A 17,575-nucleotide genomic window follows, 5' to 3' on the forward strand; every position below is an offset into this window, starting at 1 on the left:
AGCAATGAAGCAGAGCTGAGGAAGCTAACCCCGCCCACACCAAACTCTCTACATACAGTGTCCATAGACAGTGAGGTGCCTATCACAGGAGGGAGTTTGTTAGACCAGGGCTCAAGTGACCAGCTAGCCACAGCAATGATAATCTACTGGTACTAAAATAATCATTGTAAGCAAACAAAACCTGGAACTTGGGCATAGCTGAAATCTATGTATTATACCCTATAGCATGCTGTCTTCAGATTACATAGCAAAAACCTGCTGACACATTCCCTTTAAGTTATGGCTCTTGGAAGGAGGGGAGGGAGGACGAAAACACGAAACCAGAAATTCTCCTGGAGTTAAGAAGACAATGACTTTGTACTGCTTTGGAGGACAATAAATCGTCAGGAGAGACAAATGTTCACTTTATTTATTTCACTGTGGATTAGGTGGAAACTTTATTATGTCAATTTTGAAATAAAAAAGCAAATCAAAACAATTCCTCCAACTCACACATATCAATCCATTTTAATAAAGCAAGTTATATTTTTCCACCTTTATTTTGGATGAACTATTCCATATTTATTGAAGTCAGCAATTCATTTATAATACAGCTCTGAAAAATAAACAATTCCAACTCTAAAATCATACTTGTATTAAAATATGAAGTGGGTATTATATTATTTTACAAGCTTGTAAGCCATAGTATACTTTGGTAAAATTGTAACATTTGACAATACACCACACTAAAAACAAAATCTGATTGAAGCAAACCTCTACTACATTACTTTGTCTATAGACATGGGATAGCGTTTTATATAACATGCTCTAGTTCAGTAATTTGGCACAAAGAACCCATAATGACCACTGGATGAAGGTTTTTAGTAAACAGCAAAATGGATGAAATTCACATAGAAAGATTGTTTTTCCATACTCATCATAAAAGACTCTAGGACTTGCATATAAAAACTGGTGCAAATAAAAAGTGTAGCAGATGCCTAATACAACCAATCAGATCAATTCATTCATTTATTTACTGGAAAAAAAACCTGAAAGCTGAATTCTGACTGGTTAACATGAAAACCACTTACTATATACTGTTTTTTTTATACATTAAAATTCCCATTTCTAGAAAGTATACAACACTTTCTTACAGAATCAGTAGGATTAGTATAGGTAGTTTGAGGCTATGAATGGGTGGTAGCCTCGGACACGGCTCAGGTGGGATATGGCACGATCATAAGCCACCTGCACAGATTTGCGGATGCTTGTTTTTCGACCTTCCAACATTTTCAGCTTGTCTACTGTATCATCAGCTCCCAAAGGTAATACCTTATTACTTGGAAGCCATTGCCTATAAGAAAAGAAGATGCATTTTATAATGCAACGTAATAAAATGGAAATTAAACTAAAGAAAACAAACATGATTTTGCAAAAATTTACAAAGTCCCAAGCATTATACATTTTACAAATAGTCAAAGTCTGGTGAGATTCTTTGCTAACAAACACTATACCAAGCAACAAAAAGCCTAAAATGCTTAAAGGGAACCTGTCACCTGGTAACAGGTTCGCTTTAACCCCTTAAAGACTTGCCTATATTAGGCCTTCAGGACAGAGAAATTTCTTCTTTGTCTCCTCATTGTCACATTCCAGAAGCCATTTTTTTTTATTTCATCGTCATTATATCAGTAGGTCCCTGACCGGAAAGGTGCGGTACAGTGTCAGAATGTTAAACTAAGAGCCTCGTCTCCAGATGTGTACATTTCTGCTTATCCGCAGTTCATTAATGAATTACTTTTGGATGTGCGGTCCATGTCTTTCTTCAGCTATGATAAAACAGATTCATTTTTGTTTTTTTCTCGCAGTAAAGAGTAAATAAAAGTAGGGTAATATATTATTTAAGAGTTCCTAAATTTTCTGACAGCCTTACATTTTGCAATTTTTTGTCAATGAAATTGTATACTTTTTGAGAGACAAGATATTTGTTTTCAGTGGTGCAGTTTTCTGATAACAATGATCAAAAAGTCGTATATATTACAATGTTTTGGAGGTGGAATGTTCAAAATTAATTATGGAATTTTTGTAGTTTTTCACTATCCAGCTTACTTGACATTGACTTTATTCTGCAGTTCAATACAATAATGACAGTACCCAATTTATATAGTTTGTTTTATCATTATTCACAATTTATTTTTTCTTCTCAGCCCACATTCACACGTCCATTATTTTCAGTCTCATGGATGAAAAGTACCAATATAAGGCTATGGGTCCATGAAAAATACATACAGGTATGGCTGAAAGTGTTGGCACCCTTGAAATTGTTCCAAAAAATTAAGTATTTCTCCCAGAATATACTGCAATTAGAAATGTTCTGTTTACAGACATGTTTATTTCCTTTGAGAAAAAAAAAAAGAGAAAAAAGGCAAATTGGACATAATTTCACACCAAACCCCCAAAATGGGCAGGACAAAATTGCTGGCAGCCTCAACTTAATGAGGTTGTTCACTACTTTTACACTGATGACCTCTCTTTGATAAAGACCTATGACAGCTTGGAACATGGTTATAAGATGACGGAATAAACCAAACTTTTGAAATGCATCACCCTGGACTGGACGTCGTTTGCTTTTCTTTATGCTATCCTTAGGATAGGTCATCAAATTCTGAACGGCTGGGGCCCGACACCTCACCAGCTATTATTAGTGTCAGGAGCCAGTGACAGAAAGTACTCACTTGTCAAGCTGCTCTGTCTACTTGTAGCCGGGGTTTTGTACTGCATATCTGCCTTGTGTTCAAATCAATAGGAGGCGGATGTGTAGTACTCTGCAGCGTCTACTACAAGTAAACGGAGCAACTTGGTAAGAAAGTGCTTCCTGCCAGTGGCCGCCGACACCATTGAGAGCCGATCAGCAGGGGTGCTGGGTGTCAGACCCCAGCTTTTGAGACATCGATGACCTATCCTAAGAATAGGTCATCAATGTAAAAGTAGTACACAACCACTTTAATATTTGCTTGCGCAACCTTTGGACTAACTGAAATGAATAGCTTCCTATAACCATCAGCAAGATTCTTACAACTCAACTAGAATTTTGGACCACTTTTCTTCTGCAAACTGCTCCAGGTCTCTCATATCTGAAGGGGGTCTTCTCCCAACAGCAATTTTAAGACCTCTCCACAGATGGGATTTAGATCTGGACTCATTGGCAGCCACTTCAGAACTCTCCAGCGCTGTTTCCATCCATTTCTGGGTGCTTCTTGAAGTATGTTTGGTGTCATTGTCCTGCTAGAAGACCCATGACCTAGAATGCAAACCCAGCTTTCTGACATTGCGACTCAAAATCCATTGGTATTCTTCAAATTTCATGATGCCATGCACTATTATGCCATGCATTATTAACCAAAAACCTCTATCTTGGTCTCATCTGTCTACAAGACACTTTCCCGCAAGGATTTTGACTTGCACATATACATTTTGGCAAATGGCAGTGTAGCTTTTTTAAGTCTCTGTGTCAGATGTGGGGTCCTCCTGGGTCTCCTGCCATAGCGTTTCATTTCATTACAATGTTAACAGATTGTTCTCGCTGACACTGATGCACCCTGAGCCTGCAGGATAGCTTGAATTTCTTTTGAACTTGATTGGGGCTGCTTATCCAAAATCTGTACTATCCTACATTTCAACCTTTCATCAATTATTCTCCACCGTCTACGTCCAGGTAGATTACCTACGATGCCAAGGGTTGTAAACTTTTTGATTGTGATACGCCATGTGGACAAGGTAACATCAAGATCTTTGGAGATTGTTGAAATTTTTCAACAATTTTGGTTCTCAAGTTCTCAGACAGTTCTCTTCTCCATGATTAGTGTGGCATACACAGACAGAATGCAAAGATTGAGTCAACTTCTTATCTTTTTACCTGGTTTCAGGTGTGAGTTTCATATTGTCTACACCTGTTACTTGCCACAGGTGAGTTTGAACGAGCATTATATAAGTTGATTACCCATAAATTTGGGAGGGTGCCAACAATTTTGTACAGCCATTTTTGGGGTTATGTGTGAAATTATGCTCAACTTGCCTTTTTTATGTTGTTCCAAAACACACAAAGGAAATAAACATGTGTATAACAAAACATGTGCATTTGCAGTAATTTATTGTTTGAGAAATACTTTATTTTCTGTAACAATTTCAAGGGTGCCAGCACTTTCAGCCATGTCTGTCCACAGCACACAGATTATCATTCATGCGCTGTCTGTATTTAACATTGCAAACGATAGGAGAAGCTTTGTAATTTATCCATCTTGGACTCAAACCAAACACTGATACTAAGCGTACCATTTTTTCACATACATGTTTAAACACCAAAGTGTGAATGAGGTCTTAAAAGTATTTTTTGTGTGGGGGTGGGGAGCAAGCAGCATTTTGGTGGGATGACGGACCCAGAAGATCTGGACGATGAGAAAGAGTCCAAGGTACATCTGCCAAAAGGTTCAATTAAGTCCATGTACCAAGCACTCCGAGGCCAATCTGGTGCAATGAGGATAACTGGAATTCCCTCTGTCTTGACTTTCTTGAGGAGTCTGGGCAGAAGAGGAAGAGGTGGGAATAGCTAAGGTAGGAAGAACTGAAATCAGGGAATTGTCAATGTGTCGGTCGTGACTGCCTGAGCTTCCAGAGATCTTTTGACGAATCTTGGTCCCTTCTGGATACTAACAGATTGACATCTGGTGTGCCCCACCAACGACAAATCTGCGTGAACACCTCGGGGTGAAAAGTCCATTCTCCTGTTGCTACCTGCAGGCGACTTAAGAAGCCTGCTGCCCACTTGTCCACTCCAGGCATATGAAACGCCGAGATCTGAGGAACATTGTCCTCTGCCCATCTCAGTATGTCTGCTAAGTCTTCTATGGCGGATAGAGTCCACGTCCCTCCTTGGCTGTTGATATAGGCTACTGCCGTGGCACTGTGACTGGATCCTGATGGACAATCCTAGAACTATGTGCTGCCAATGTAGAAGAGCCAAAAGGACGGCACTGAGCTTCAACACATTGATTGGAAGGAGTCTCTCCTGACTGTTCCAGGATTCTTGATCCGACAAGTGGTAGAAGATGCCCCCATCCGATAAGGCCGGCATCTGTGGTCAGAACTAGTGATGAGCAAGTGTACTTGTTGCTCGAGTGATCTCCGATTATTTGTTAGTGTTCGGAGATTAAGTTTTCATCGCCTCAGCTGAATGATTTACAGCTATTAGCCAGCCTGAGTACATGTGGGGGTTGCTGGTTGCTAGGGAAAACTCACATGTAATCAAGCTGTCTAGTAGCTGTAAATCATTCAGCTGCGGTGATGAAAACTTAACCTCCGAACATTAACAAATACTAGGAGGTCACCCGAGTGTGCTCGGGAAAATGAGCAATGAGTACACTCGCTCATCACTAGTGAGAACATGCCACTGGTGGGGCACAAGGAGCTGGTTATTAAGTACAACGTCAACCACCACCAGAGAAACTGGAGACAGCAAAGTGCAAGGAAGACTAGACTGACAAAAGACTGTATTGACCTGTCCCAACAGGCCAAAAGTGTGTTCTGTACAGGCTTTGAATTAAATTGTGCAAACGGGACGGCCTCGAATGTTGCTTTTCATCTTTCCTAGGACTCCCATGCAAAACAGGAGAGAATGTCTCTCTGGAAGGAAGAATGACGCTTGAGTTGTATAGAGTATCATCCCTAGATACCGAAGCCTCCGAGTTGGAACTAATATAGACTTTGCCCTGTTTACAATCCATCCGAATTGCTCAAGAGAATCTAGAACAATTTGCACTCTCTCTAAATTCTGAGAAAATGAATACGCCTTGACCAGAATTTCATCCAGATAGGGGATTACAACCATCCCCCTAGTCCGAAGGTAAGCCATAACTGGGGACAGAACCAAGGGCACGGTTGCAGCTCAAAGAGAAGGGCCCTGAATTGAAAGTGATCTTGCTTTGCTGTCAACCAGGGAAACTGAAGTTGAGCCAGAAAGATAGACATTCAGGACTCCCATCTTCATGTTCCCATTAGGCTGTGTGCACACGATGCAGATTTGTTGCAGAATTTTCTGCATAAAATCTGCACTAAATCTGCATCTCCTGGCAGAATCCGCAGGTGCGTTTTTTATGCGTTTTTTGTGCAGATTTTACCAATGGATTTCTATTATGGAGGGGTGCAGAAACGCTGCAGAACTGCACAAAAGAAGTGACATGCACTTCTTTGAAATCTGCAGCGTTTCTGCGCAGATTTTTCAGCACCATGTGCACAGCTTTTTTTTTTTTTTTCACATTGATTTACATTGTACTGTAAATGACAGTGCAGTTCTGCAGCGTTTCTGCTGCAGAAAAATCTGCTGCAGTTCTGCACTAAATCTGCATCGTGTGCACATACCCTTAAGGACAAAAACTCCCCAGCCTCCATGGGTGCTATAACCGATCGAAGTGACTCCATCCTGAAGTGACACAGATGTACCCAATTTGTTCAGCTATATAAGATCCAGAATGGGTCGTACCGAACCATCCTTTTGGGAATGACAAATAAGTTTGAGTAGAAACTTCTGAAGTGTTCTGAAGGAGAAACCTTCATGATTACTCCTGCTTGAAGCAGGGAAGCTATTGCTTGATCAAAACTGACTCTTATACTGGGGGGACAAGATCTGAAAAACGATCTTGTGGAAGAGTGATAAACTATTTTGTTGCCAGAAGAGACAACCTCTCTAACCCATAAATCACTGACAGGCAAACTTGTAAGAGACTTCTTTGAAGCCAAATTTGGTCTCCATACTTTGAGCCATAAAATACAATGAATAGCCACTCAATTGCTTGCCGACTGGGCAGCGCACTCAGCCGCATCTAATAATGTCGAATATAAGTATCTGCCTGCCTGTGAAATCTGATCCACAACATCAGCCTCCTGGGAACCAGACAAAATATTGTGCAGTAAATGCTTTGCCCAAGCAGTAACTTTCTTAGAAACTCAAGTAGCAGCAAAAGTAGGTCTTTCATCTGTCTGTGGGGTCCTCCAAGTGCCGCTACCTCAACAAGAGGTAAAGTAGATGTCCTAGATAGGCAAGATATGGGAGTATCAACCAAAGGCAGAGCAGACACAGATTCTACCAACTACTTTGGTCTCATCTGACCACATGACCTTCTCCCTTGCCTCCTCTGGATCAACCAGATGGTCACTGGTGAACTTCAAACGGGCCTGGACATGTGCACGCGTGAGCAGGGGGACCTTGCGTGCCCTGCAGGATTTTAATACATGACGACGTGGTGTGTTACTAACAGTAATTTTGAGACTGCTCCCAGCTCTCTTCAGGTCATTGACCAGATCCTACAGTGTAGTTCTGGGCAAATTCCTGACTTTTCTCAGAATCATCCTCACTCCTTGAGCTGAGAACTTGCATGAAGCCCCAGACCGAGGAACATTGACAGTCATCTTGTGTTTCTTCCATTTTCTAATAATTGTGCTAACAGTTGTTGCCTTCTTACCAAGCTGCTTGCCCATTACCCTGTACCCCACTCCCAGCCTTGTGCAGGTCTACAATATTGTCCCTGATGTCCTTAGACAGCTTTTTGGTCTTGGCCATGGCGGAGAGGTTGGAATGTGATTAATTGAATTTGTGGACAGGTGTCTTTTATACAGGTAATGAGTTTAAATAGGTGCAATTAATACATGTAATGAGTGCAGAGTAGGAGGGCTTCTTAAAGAACAAACTACTAGGTCTGTGAGAGTTAGAATTCTTGTTGATTGGTAGGTGATCCAATATACTTATTTCATGCAATAAAATGCAAGTTATTTAAAAATCACACAATGATTTTCTGTTTTTTATTTTTAGAGTGTCTCTCACAGTTGAAGTATACCTAAGATTAGAATTACAAACCTCTACATTCTTTGTAGGTGGGAAAACTTGCAAAATCGAAAGTATTAAATACCTATTTTCCCCACTGTATATTTGGAAGTAGTTATAGGTGCTGGTCTAGAATTCTGACATGGGTAACAGATAAGACCACAAAATAAGAATACAAATATCTAGGTAATTCCAAAGAGTTAACATACTTTTTTTCCTGCAATTATTATATTCTTATACATAATATTATTGAGTGCATTAGTAGAGCAAATTGCCATTATCAGAACAAAGTAGCTTTCTCACCAGGTTCTTTTATTGTCAAAAAATAAAACCAAAAAGAGTTTCTGTCCAGCATTTTCCAGCTGGCGCTGCTCCCCCAACTTAAGAACATCTAATGGTGGCACAGGAATGGGTATTCCGTTGTGAAGTAAGCCCTCTCTAGGCATGTTCGGATCAATAATCTGAAGTAAAAAAATAATAGTTAACAGCATGCTTAGCAACTCAGGACTGACAATCATCACCAGATGTGTTTCTTACCAAGGCAGGATAAGAGGGATATCCGCGGCATTTAGCCCAAACTAACTGAAGAGGCTTAAGCTCTGCACAACTATCCAATGTCATTCGACGACTTTCTGTTAAGAAAGGTGTACAGATTTCGAAAAGTTCAAAAATATTTTCAAAGTACTACAGATAAATATAACTAAGTTCATTCTTAAACTGGTTGTCCACAACTTGGACAACCACCCCCAGTTGCTATATTCCACTGTGTAACATAACACAAGCGTATACGCACCTGAGGTCTTGTTCCATCAACGTCAGTGTCTGATCTCTCAGAGCTTGCGTGACTTTTTATGCCATGAGAGCCCTGCATCCAGTCAGTGGCCACTTTACTTTCTTTAGACAAAACTAATTTGGAAGTAAGAGCTGCTGTCTGACTTCCTCCGGATGTCTGTTTGGTTTGATAGAAGTGAGAATGAAGCAGCCGCTGATTGCCTATATCACGTGAGGCATGCTGCAAATATCACACGAGCAACGGGAGACCAGACACAGATATGGCTGGAACAGCGTCGGTGGAGAGTTCAGGTCGTTATTTTATTTTTATGGGGGAATATATAGCGAGTAGTGGGCAACCCCTTTAAGAGTTTGTTCTCAACATGATAAATGGTTATAATTGCAAAGCGCTTTTAAAACCAAGTAACTTTGGAATATATTAACCACTTCCTGCCACAACCAACTTTTACTATATCACATAAGGTTTGATCACATAGTATAAAATGAAGTGACCTAGACCATGGTACTTGTAAAAACAACAGTTTATTAGAAAATAATTATAATATAAAAACAGAGTATAACTTATAAAGAAGGAAGGTACTGGACCATGTAAACGAGGGACAAAAAAGCCATAGGCTACACCCAAATAGTGGGCCGACATAACATACAGGCATAATAAATACACCAATGAAAAATATACCATATGTACATAAGAACCTGTGATGAGAAAACCATCTACTCAAAGTGTGCTCATATTATCCATGCTATTCAGAGGTAGGCTACGCTCATCCTCTAATATGGCACATGATTATCTGCAACAGGCACTGTGTGTTGTACTAGGGTGGATAAATTACCTTAAAGTCAGCCACATGGGTAAATGCCCCGGCGTCCCTCTGGCAGGTGCCTGTTGCAGATAATCATGTGCCATATTAGAGGATGAGCGTAGCCTACCTCTGAATAGCATGGATAATATGAGCACACTTTGAGTAGATGGTTTTCTCATCACAGGTTCTTATGTACATATGGTATATTTTTCATTGGTGTATTTATTATGCCTCTATGTTATGTCGGCCCACTATTTGGGTGTAGCCTATGGCTTTTTTTGTCCCTCGTTTACATGGTCCAGTACCTTCCTTCTTTATAAGTTATATTCTGTTTTTATATTATAATTATTTTCTAATAAACTGTTAGTTTTTACAAGTACCATGGTCTAGGTCACTTCATTTTATACTATGTGATCAAACCTTATGTGATATAGTAACTGTTATGGTACCAAGTCCCCCAGTTAGGAAGGACATTGATAGTATGATATTGAGCAAACTATTGTGAATATACACAACCAACTTTTGCATTATGTTTTTTCCTCCCCTTTGTCCAACACCCATAACTTTATATTTTTCCATCAACATACTGTGGCCATCTGAAGGCTTGTTTTTTTTTTTGTGAAGTCGTAGTTTTGTTTGACACCATTCATTTTATAATATAATGTACTGGAAAACGGAATAATACAAAAAAAAATTGAAAAAAAAATTAAAGTACATTGTAATTGAAAACAAAAAACAAACTTCAATTTCTCCATTTTTGGAAGTTTTATTTTTACAATGTTCATTGTGTGATAAAAATGACAAGGCATCATGATTATTCAGGCAAATATGATTACGGTGATACAAAATTTGTATGCTTTTCTACTTTGGTAGTGAAATAAAATGTGAAAAAATACTGTTTTAGGTTGCCATTTTCTGGGACAAATAAATGTTGTTTTTATTAATACTAATTTGGGGTATACACAATGTTTTGATCACATTTTTTTTTTTTTTTCCATATTAGAGGATGAGCGTAGCCTACCTCTGAATAGCATGGATAATATGAGCACACTTTGAGTAGATGGTTTTCTCATCACAGGTACACTGAGGTACACTGACCAAAAAAAAACCAAAATGACACTTAAGAGTTTCAATTTTTTTTTTTTTGCTCTATGATGTTGGGCTATAAATTTTAGATTTTTGTAGATCTAACTTTCACAAATCTGATCGCTTGTCCTACAGTACTGTCTAAAAGCTTTAGGAAGTTGTGGAAAAACTGCTGCAAAGAAAGAATGCTTTCAAGACTGAACATCTTCCGAGTTTAAAGGGAAATGGTTCTCAAGGTTTCCCAAATCTTGGTGTCCTAATAGCTGAGAAATACATGCCTATACTTCAGGTACGACCTGGGGCTGAAATTCAGTCCTGGCATTTGAAATCACACAGGCCCATGTTGTCCCAGTCCCCCTGAACCAGATGCGATATATTACTAATATTACCCTGGATGAAGGAAAGGATGATTTTCTACAAGACCAGTATTTCTAATGATTCCCGTGGCATGCTGGGGTAAGTGATGGAGTCAGCAACTTTGTGCTCCATCACAACTCTTAACAGCATTGGTGTCTTGAGAACACCGAGTCTGTTAGCAACTTAGCAGAGAAGGCAGCCCATGACCAGACAGGCCATTCTGGCATTTGCCAGAATGGCCAGTCCAGCCCTGCTATACTTACAGTGGGAGGAAATAATTATTTGATCCCTAGCTGATTTTGTAAGTTTGCCCACTGACAGACATGAACAGAGTATAATTTTAAGGGCAGGTTAATTTTAACAATGAGAGATCGAATATCAAAAATAAAATCAAGAAAATCACATTGTATAAATTACATACATTTATCTGCATTTTGCAGTGAGAAATAAGTATTTGATCCCCTACCAACCATTAAGAGTTCTGATTCCTACAGACCGGTTAGACGCTCCTAATCAACTCATTACCTACATTAAAGACAGCTGCTCACGGTCCTATGGGCGTTGGTTCTGGCCCCTCTCCCCACCCCAAGTCGGCGTGCTGTACCCATTCCGTTCTGTGAATAGCGTTGTTCGCGTACAGGCCCGCACGTGCACCTGGGATCCAACGGCATTGTGCAGATGAGCGCGCGGCTGCCGCTATCTTGAGTTCCCAGGATGCTTTGCGAAATTACCCATATGACTTAACGGTCTCGCGAGACCGCTAGGTCTTATGGGTAATTTTGCAAAGCATTACATTCTTTTACTATTGAAGCCGCATAGGCAGCATCAATAGTAAAAGGTTGGGGACACACAGGGTTAATAGCGGCAGTAACGGAATGCGTTACTGCCGGCATTAACCCTGTGTTAGCGGTGACCGGAGGGGAGTATGGAGCGTGCGGGGAGCAGAGCGCCGGGGACACAGTGCGGGGGAGCAGAGCGCCAGGGACACAGTGCGGGGGAGCAGAGGGCCGGGGACACAGTGCGGGGGAGCAGAGCGCCGGGGACACAGTGCGGGGGAGCAGAGCGCCGGGGACACAGTGCGGGGAGCAGAGCGCCGGGGACACAGTGCGGGGAGCGGAGCGCCGGGGACACCGACTACGGGGAGCGGAGCGCCGGGGACACTGACTACGGGGAGCGGAGCGCCGGGGACAGTGACTGCAGGGAGCGGAGCGTCGGGGACAGTGACTGCGGGGAGCGGGCGCCGGCCACTGACTGCGGGGAGTATGGAGCGGCCATTTTCTTCTGGACTGTGCCTGTCGCTGATTGGTCGTGGCTATATTGCGGCAACCAATCAGCAACTTGGATTTTCATGATAGACAGAGGCCAGGACCAATGAATATCCATGACAAAAGGATAGACAGACAGACGGAAGTACCCCTTAGACAATTATGTATATAGATGTTTTTTTGCCTTTTTTAATTTTTAACATGAACTAAAAGCTTTATATATTTTTATCCATATGGTTCTCTTCTTCGGGCAACCCGTATGTTGGTCCGTATGGAATTATGTACAGTCTTTGTATTGAATTCTTACAGATAGGTGTTGCAAAAGTAAAAACAAAACCTTCCATTCTGCTAGTTATGTTCAAAATATTCAATTCCCTTCTATCAATGGAAACCATTTTATTTTAATCCAGGGGGAGAAACAAAAAATCTCTCCATGTTACCGACACACAGATTCATACTGTTCGCAAGCTTCAACCAAAACAGATTGTTCACAATGGAAAAAACATACACAATAAAAGATTGAAAGTACAGATGGTCACAACTGTTCGGAATGTCTACAGAAAATATGTTGCAAATTGGATCCCTTTTCTTCATACTAGGCTTTATTTGCTCATGCTGTAATCACTTACCTTGATTGTCATCGCCATTCATGGTTTCAAGCAGCGGTATGTGTGAGAGCGCTGGTTTTCCTAGAGGAGTTATATTCCTGAAATAACAAACATCGCATTAACTAATAAGCCAATCTTACACATACTTACATTCTTTCCTCATTATCTGTAACGGATTCTCAGTGAGAAGATACAGACAATGGTTATTGTTAGATTACAAATACTTACATGCATAATGATGTTAGGGGCCCATTTAGACAGGTCGATTATGGGGGAACCAGTGTTCACAGGACATCCAGCCAATTACGGTACCCCACGAAAGAACAAGGTGTTCATTCGTTGAGTGATGATTTTTTAGCAGACCTAAAAATCATTCTCGGCAGCACATTGTCTTGTGTAAACAGGGCAGGCGCTGCAGATAACATGATATTCTATGTGCACAGAACGATTGTATTAATAATCATTGTGTGCGCATAGAATTGCGGTCTGCCTGTCTAAATAGGCCAATAACTGGAACCTAACAAGTGATTCCTGCTGTCCAAATCATGGGCAGCATGATCAGTCACTGACTGTATGATCACAGCTATAAACGATTGTCTCCGAAACATCTAGCAATTCAGAGAAAAACACACTTAATAGCCGTTGGGGACCGACTCGCCCGGTGCACTGGTCGTACAGTTGGATCCCTGGCATATGAAAACCATGTGCGCAATGTCAGAAAAAAAAAGTTCACACTAGTATGGCTGCTTTTCAGTTTCCACATTATCTACAAAAAATATAGAATAAAAAGCTTAAAAAATGGCAACAAAAATGTCTAATGCAAATAAAAAAAAAAGCCCTCAGCCTGTTCAACAGAAGGAAAAAACGGTAGCGTATGGAGGCTCCTATTGGTTTTTCTCTGCAGGAGATATATTATACATATATAGCTTTGGGACAACAACCAAAGAGAAGCTCACAATTACATTACAACATTAGTATGGATATTCACTAAAAGCACAATTAGCATGCCTACTCAAAATTAGTGAATAAACCAATTAAAAAGTGTAAATAAAATATATAGTTTCATTAAATCATAATATTCAAATATTACAAGACATTAAAAATAAAGGGGACCAAACGACAAAATATACAGAGACCACTGCACAAAGATTTTAGTAATGGGTATACTGACTAAATAATGATCATACATATTAAAGTCCCATATAAATAGCCTATTAAATAAATATAGATAAGTATAGTAAACATACACATCTGAAAAAAGGCATAGAAAAAGAAGGGAGTATAATAAGATAATATATACCAGTGGTCAGTGCCCAGTGGATCCTGTGACTCCAACACACGTTTCGCCTAGTGGCTTTGAGATATTTTAATATTATGATTTAATAAAATTATATAGAGTACAGACCAAAAGTTTGGACACACATTCTCATTTAAAGATTTTTCTGTATTTTCAGGACTATGAAAATGTAAATTCACACTGAAGGCATCAAAACTATGAATTAACACATGTGGAATTATATACTTAACAAAAAAGTGTGAAACAACTGAAAATATTTCTTATATTCTAGGTTCTTCAAAGTAGCCACCTTTTGCTTTGATGACTGCTTTGCACACTCTTGGCATTCTCTTGATGAGCTTCAAGAGGTAGTCACCGGAAATGGTTTTCACTTCACAGATGTGCCCTGTCAGGTTTAATAAGTGGGATTTCTTGACTTATAAATGGGGTTGGGACCATCAGTTGTGTTGTGCAGAAGTCTGGTGGATACACAGCTGATAGTCCTACTGAATAGACTGTTAGAATTTGTATTATGGCAAGAAAAAAGCAGCTAAGTAAAGAAAAAAAGAGTGGCCATAATTACTTTAAGAAATGAAGGTCAGTCAATCCGAAAAATTGGGAAAACGTTGAAAGTGTCCCCAAGTGCAGTTGCAAAAACCATCAAGCACTACAAAGAAACTGGCTCACATGAGGACCGCCCCAGGAAAGGAAGACCAAGAGTCACCTCTGCTTCTGAGGATAAGTTTATCCGAGTCACCAGCCTCAGAAATAGCAGGTTAACAGCAGCTCAGATTAGACACCAGGTCAATGCCACACAGAGTTCTAGCAGCAGATACATCTCTACAACTGTTAAGAGGAGACTTTGTGCAGCAGGCCTTCATGGTAAAATAGCTGCTAGGAAACCACTGCTAAGGACAGGCAACAAGCAGAAGAGACTTGTTTGGGCTAAAGAACACAAGGAATGAACATTAGACCAGTGGAAATCTGTGCTTTGGTCTGATGAGTTCAAATTTGAGATCTTTGGTTCCAACCACAGCGTCTTTGTGCGACGCAGAAAAGGTGAACGAATGGACTCTACATGCTTGGTTCCCACCATGAAGCATGGAGGAGGAGGTGTGATGGTGTGGGGGTGCTTTGCTGGTGAGACTGTTGGGGATTTATTCAAAATTGAAGGCATACTGAACCAGCATGGCTACCACAGCATCTTGCAGCGGCATGCTATGCCATCCGGTTTGCGTTTAGTTGGACCATCATTTCTTTTTCAACAGGACAACGACCCCAAGCACATCTCCAGGCTGTGTAAGGACTATTTGACTAAGAAAGAGAGTGATGGGGTACTACGCCAGATGACCTGGCCTCCACAGTCACCAGACCTGAACCCAATAGAGATGGTTTGGGGTGAGCTGGACCGCAGAGTGAAGGCAAAAGGGCCAACAAGTGCTAAACATCTCTGGGAACTGCTTCAAGATTGTTGGAAGTCCATTTCGGTGACTACCTCTTGAAGCTCATCAAGAGAATGCCAAGAGTGTGCAAAGCAGTCTTCAAAGCAGAAGGTGGCTACTTTGAAGAACCTAGAATATAAGACATTTTCAGTTGTTTCACACTTTTTTGTTAAGTATATAATTCCACATGTGTTAATTCATAGTTTTTTTAACCAATCAATGTTTATTGAAAAATTTTGCATATTAAACAACACATAAGACGGGGGGGAGGAAAGGTAATAAGGGGAAAGGTCCAATGCATAACATATTAAAGACCACAATGTAATCAGTACAAAATACACAAATACAGTGTCAGATAAAGCCAAAAAGAACAGAATTAGAGAAGCATACAATTTAAATAAGGGAGAGAGCAGACTGGGATATATATGCCGAGGACATCCAGGGGTCCCACCACGAGAGGACCCTAGCTCTCCTCGATAGACCCTGAGCCATAATAACCTCATAGCAGAAGTGTAAGTCGATCCTGGAGATCAGCTCTGCTCTGGAGGGGACATCCGAGGATTTCCAATGCTTCGCGATACATTGTCTAGCGGCAACTAGGATATTAGAGACTATGGGTTGAAGGGGGGAGGGGAGATCAATGAGGGAGATGCCCAGAACAGCGAGCTGACCACTCAGCACAAGGGGGAGACGGGTCAGATCAACAATCAAAGCCTCCACTTCGCGCCAGAAGACCTGAATCTGCGGGCACGACCACCAGACGTGAGAGGAAGAAGGCGCCGCATTGTCTCCAGCAGAGAGGGGAGGAAGCTGGGAAAACCTTCGCCAGGTGGACGGGGGTGAGGTACCAATGGAGCTGAATTTTTTGCACCTGTTCCAAGTGGCCAAGGCAAGACGAAAACCTGGGAGGGTGAACCATAGCAAATTGCCAATCCTCCAGGGGGGCCTCAAAACCCAGCGCGGACTCCCAGGAAGACATGAAAGGAAGCTTGTCAGTAGAACCAGATGAAATGAGGGCTTTATAGATTATGGAGATGCCATGTGGCATAATAGTGGCCGGTCTGAAGAATCTGTGGGCCGGATCCTCTGTCAAAGGCGGGGGCGCCCCGAATGGCCGACATGTCCTGAGAAAGCTGCGAATCTGCAGGTATTGAAAGAAGTCATACTTAGTAAGGGAGAATCTCCCTGAGAGGTCCTCAAACGACAAAATGCCGTCCGAGCCGAAAAGGTCCGCCACCCGGAGCACCCCACGCCTCGTCCAGGAGGAAAGAGAAATGTGGCCAATGGCACACTCCAGAGCCTGCAAAGAAACATAGTCAAACATAAACATTAGATGGGAAGTACTGAGCAGCGCCCATAGTTTAGAAGCATTCCTAATTGAACGGAGACAGGGGCCCACAAGAGGGACTTGAAGCAACTGAAGCTCCAAGAGCAATCTAAGCGAGTTTTTGGGGGCAAAATGAGATTCAATCAAAAACCAGGGCAAACAAGAGTTCCCCTCCCACCATATTTTAAGGGGCTCAAGGATCGCCGCCCTATAGTAAGACTGCACCGCAGGAGCTCCCAACCCCCCCACAGAGTACGGTAGGGACATGATCCGACGCTTGACCCTATGGGGCTTCTTATTCCAAATAAACCGGTCTATAAGGGATTGAAAAGCTGAAATAAACTTCGAGGGTATGAAAAGGGGGAGGCACCGAAAAAGGTACATTATTTTGGGAAGGAATAGCATTTTCGCCGTTTGTATGCGGGCCATCCACGAGAGGGACGCACTTGATAATTGCTCCATGCCCCTCCTAACCTCCAAAAGAGTTTCTTCACAATTCATACGGACTATGTTATCTAGCTTAGTTATCCTGATGCCTAGGTACGTAAAGCCCAAGGGAGCCCAAATAAACGCATATTGAGATTGAATTTGAATCTGAAGGGGAGCGGGGAGGAAAAGGGGAAAAATTGTGGATTTGGACAAATTAAGCTTATAATATGAAACCGCCGAAAACTCAGATAGGATGGAAGTGATCGCATTCAGTGAGGTTAAGGGTGAGGTGCAGGTCAGGACCACGTCGTCGGCATAGAGACCGATTTTATGTTCAGATC

The 17,575-nt window shown here is 41.4% G+C and overlaps 1 protein-coding gene across 2 annotated transcripts in view; it reads right to left on the reverse strand.

The window, feature by feature from the left end:
* Positions 1-383: 383 nt before the first annotated feature.
* BRPF3 (bromodomain and PHD finger containing 3) overlaps positions 384-17,575 on the reverse strand; it is a 92,920-nt gene continuing 75,728 nt past the window's right edge. For both annotated transcript variants that reach the window (XM_069756489.1, XM_069756488.1), the window contains 4 exons: positions 12,782-12,858; positions 8,387-8,481; positions 8,153-8,310; positions 384-1,333 (listed from right to left, as the gene is read on the reverse strand). In XM_069756489.1, the coding sequence (XP_069612590.1) occupies positions 1,147-1,333; positions 8,153-8,310; positions 8,387-8,481; positions 12,782-12,858 (517 nt within the window). In that variant the 3' untranslated portion in view covers positions 384-1,146. The remainder of the gene's footprint in view (positions 1,334-8,152; positions 8,311-8,386; positions 8,482-12,781; positions 12,859-17,575) is intronic.

The sequence above is a fragment of the Ranitomeya imitator genome, chromosome 3 (genome assembly GCF_032444005.1).
Source record: "Ranitomeya imitator isolate aRanImi1 chromosome 3, aRanImi1.pri, whole genome shotgun sequence".
Classification (NCBI taxonomy): Eukaryota; Metazoa; Chordata; class Amphibia; order Anura; family Dendrobatidae; genus Ranitomeya; species Ranitomeya imitator.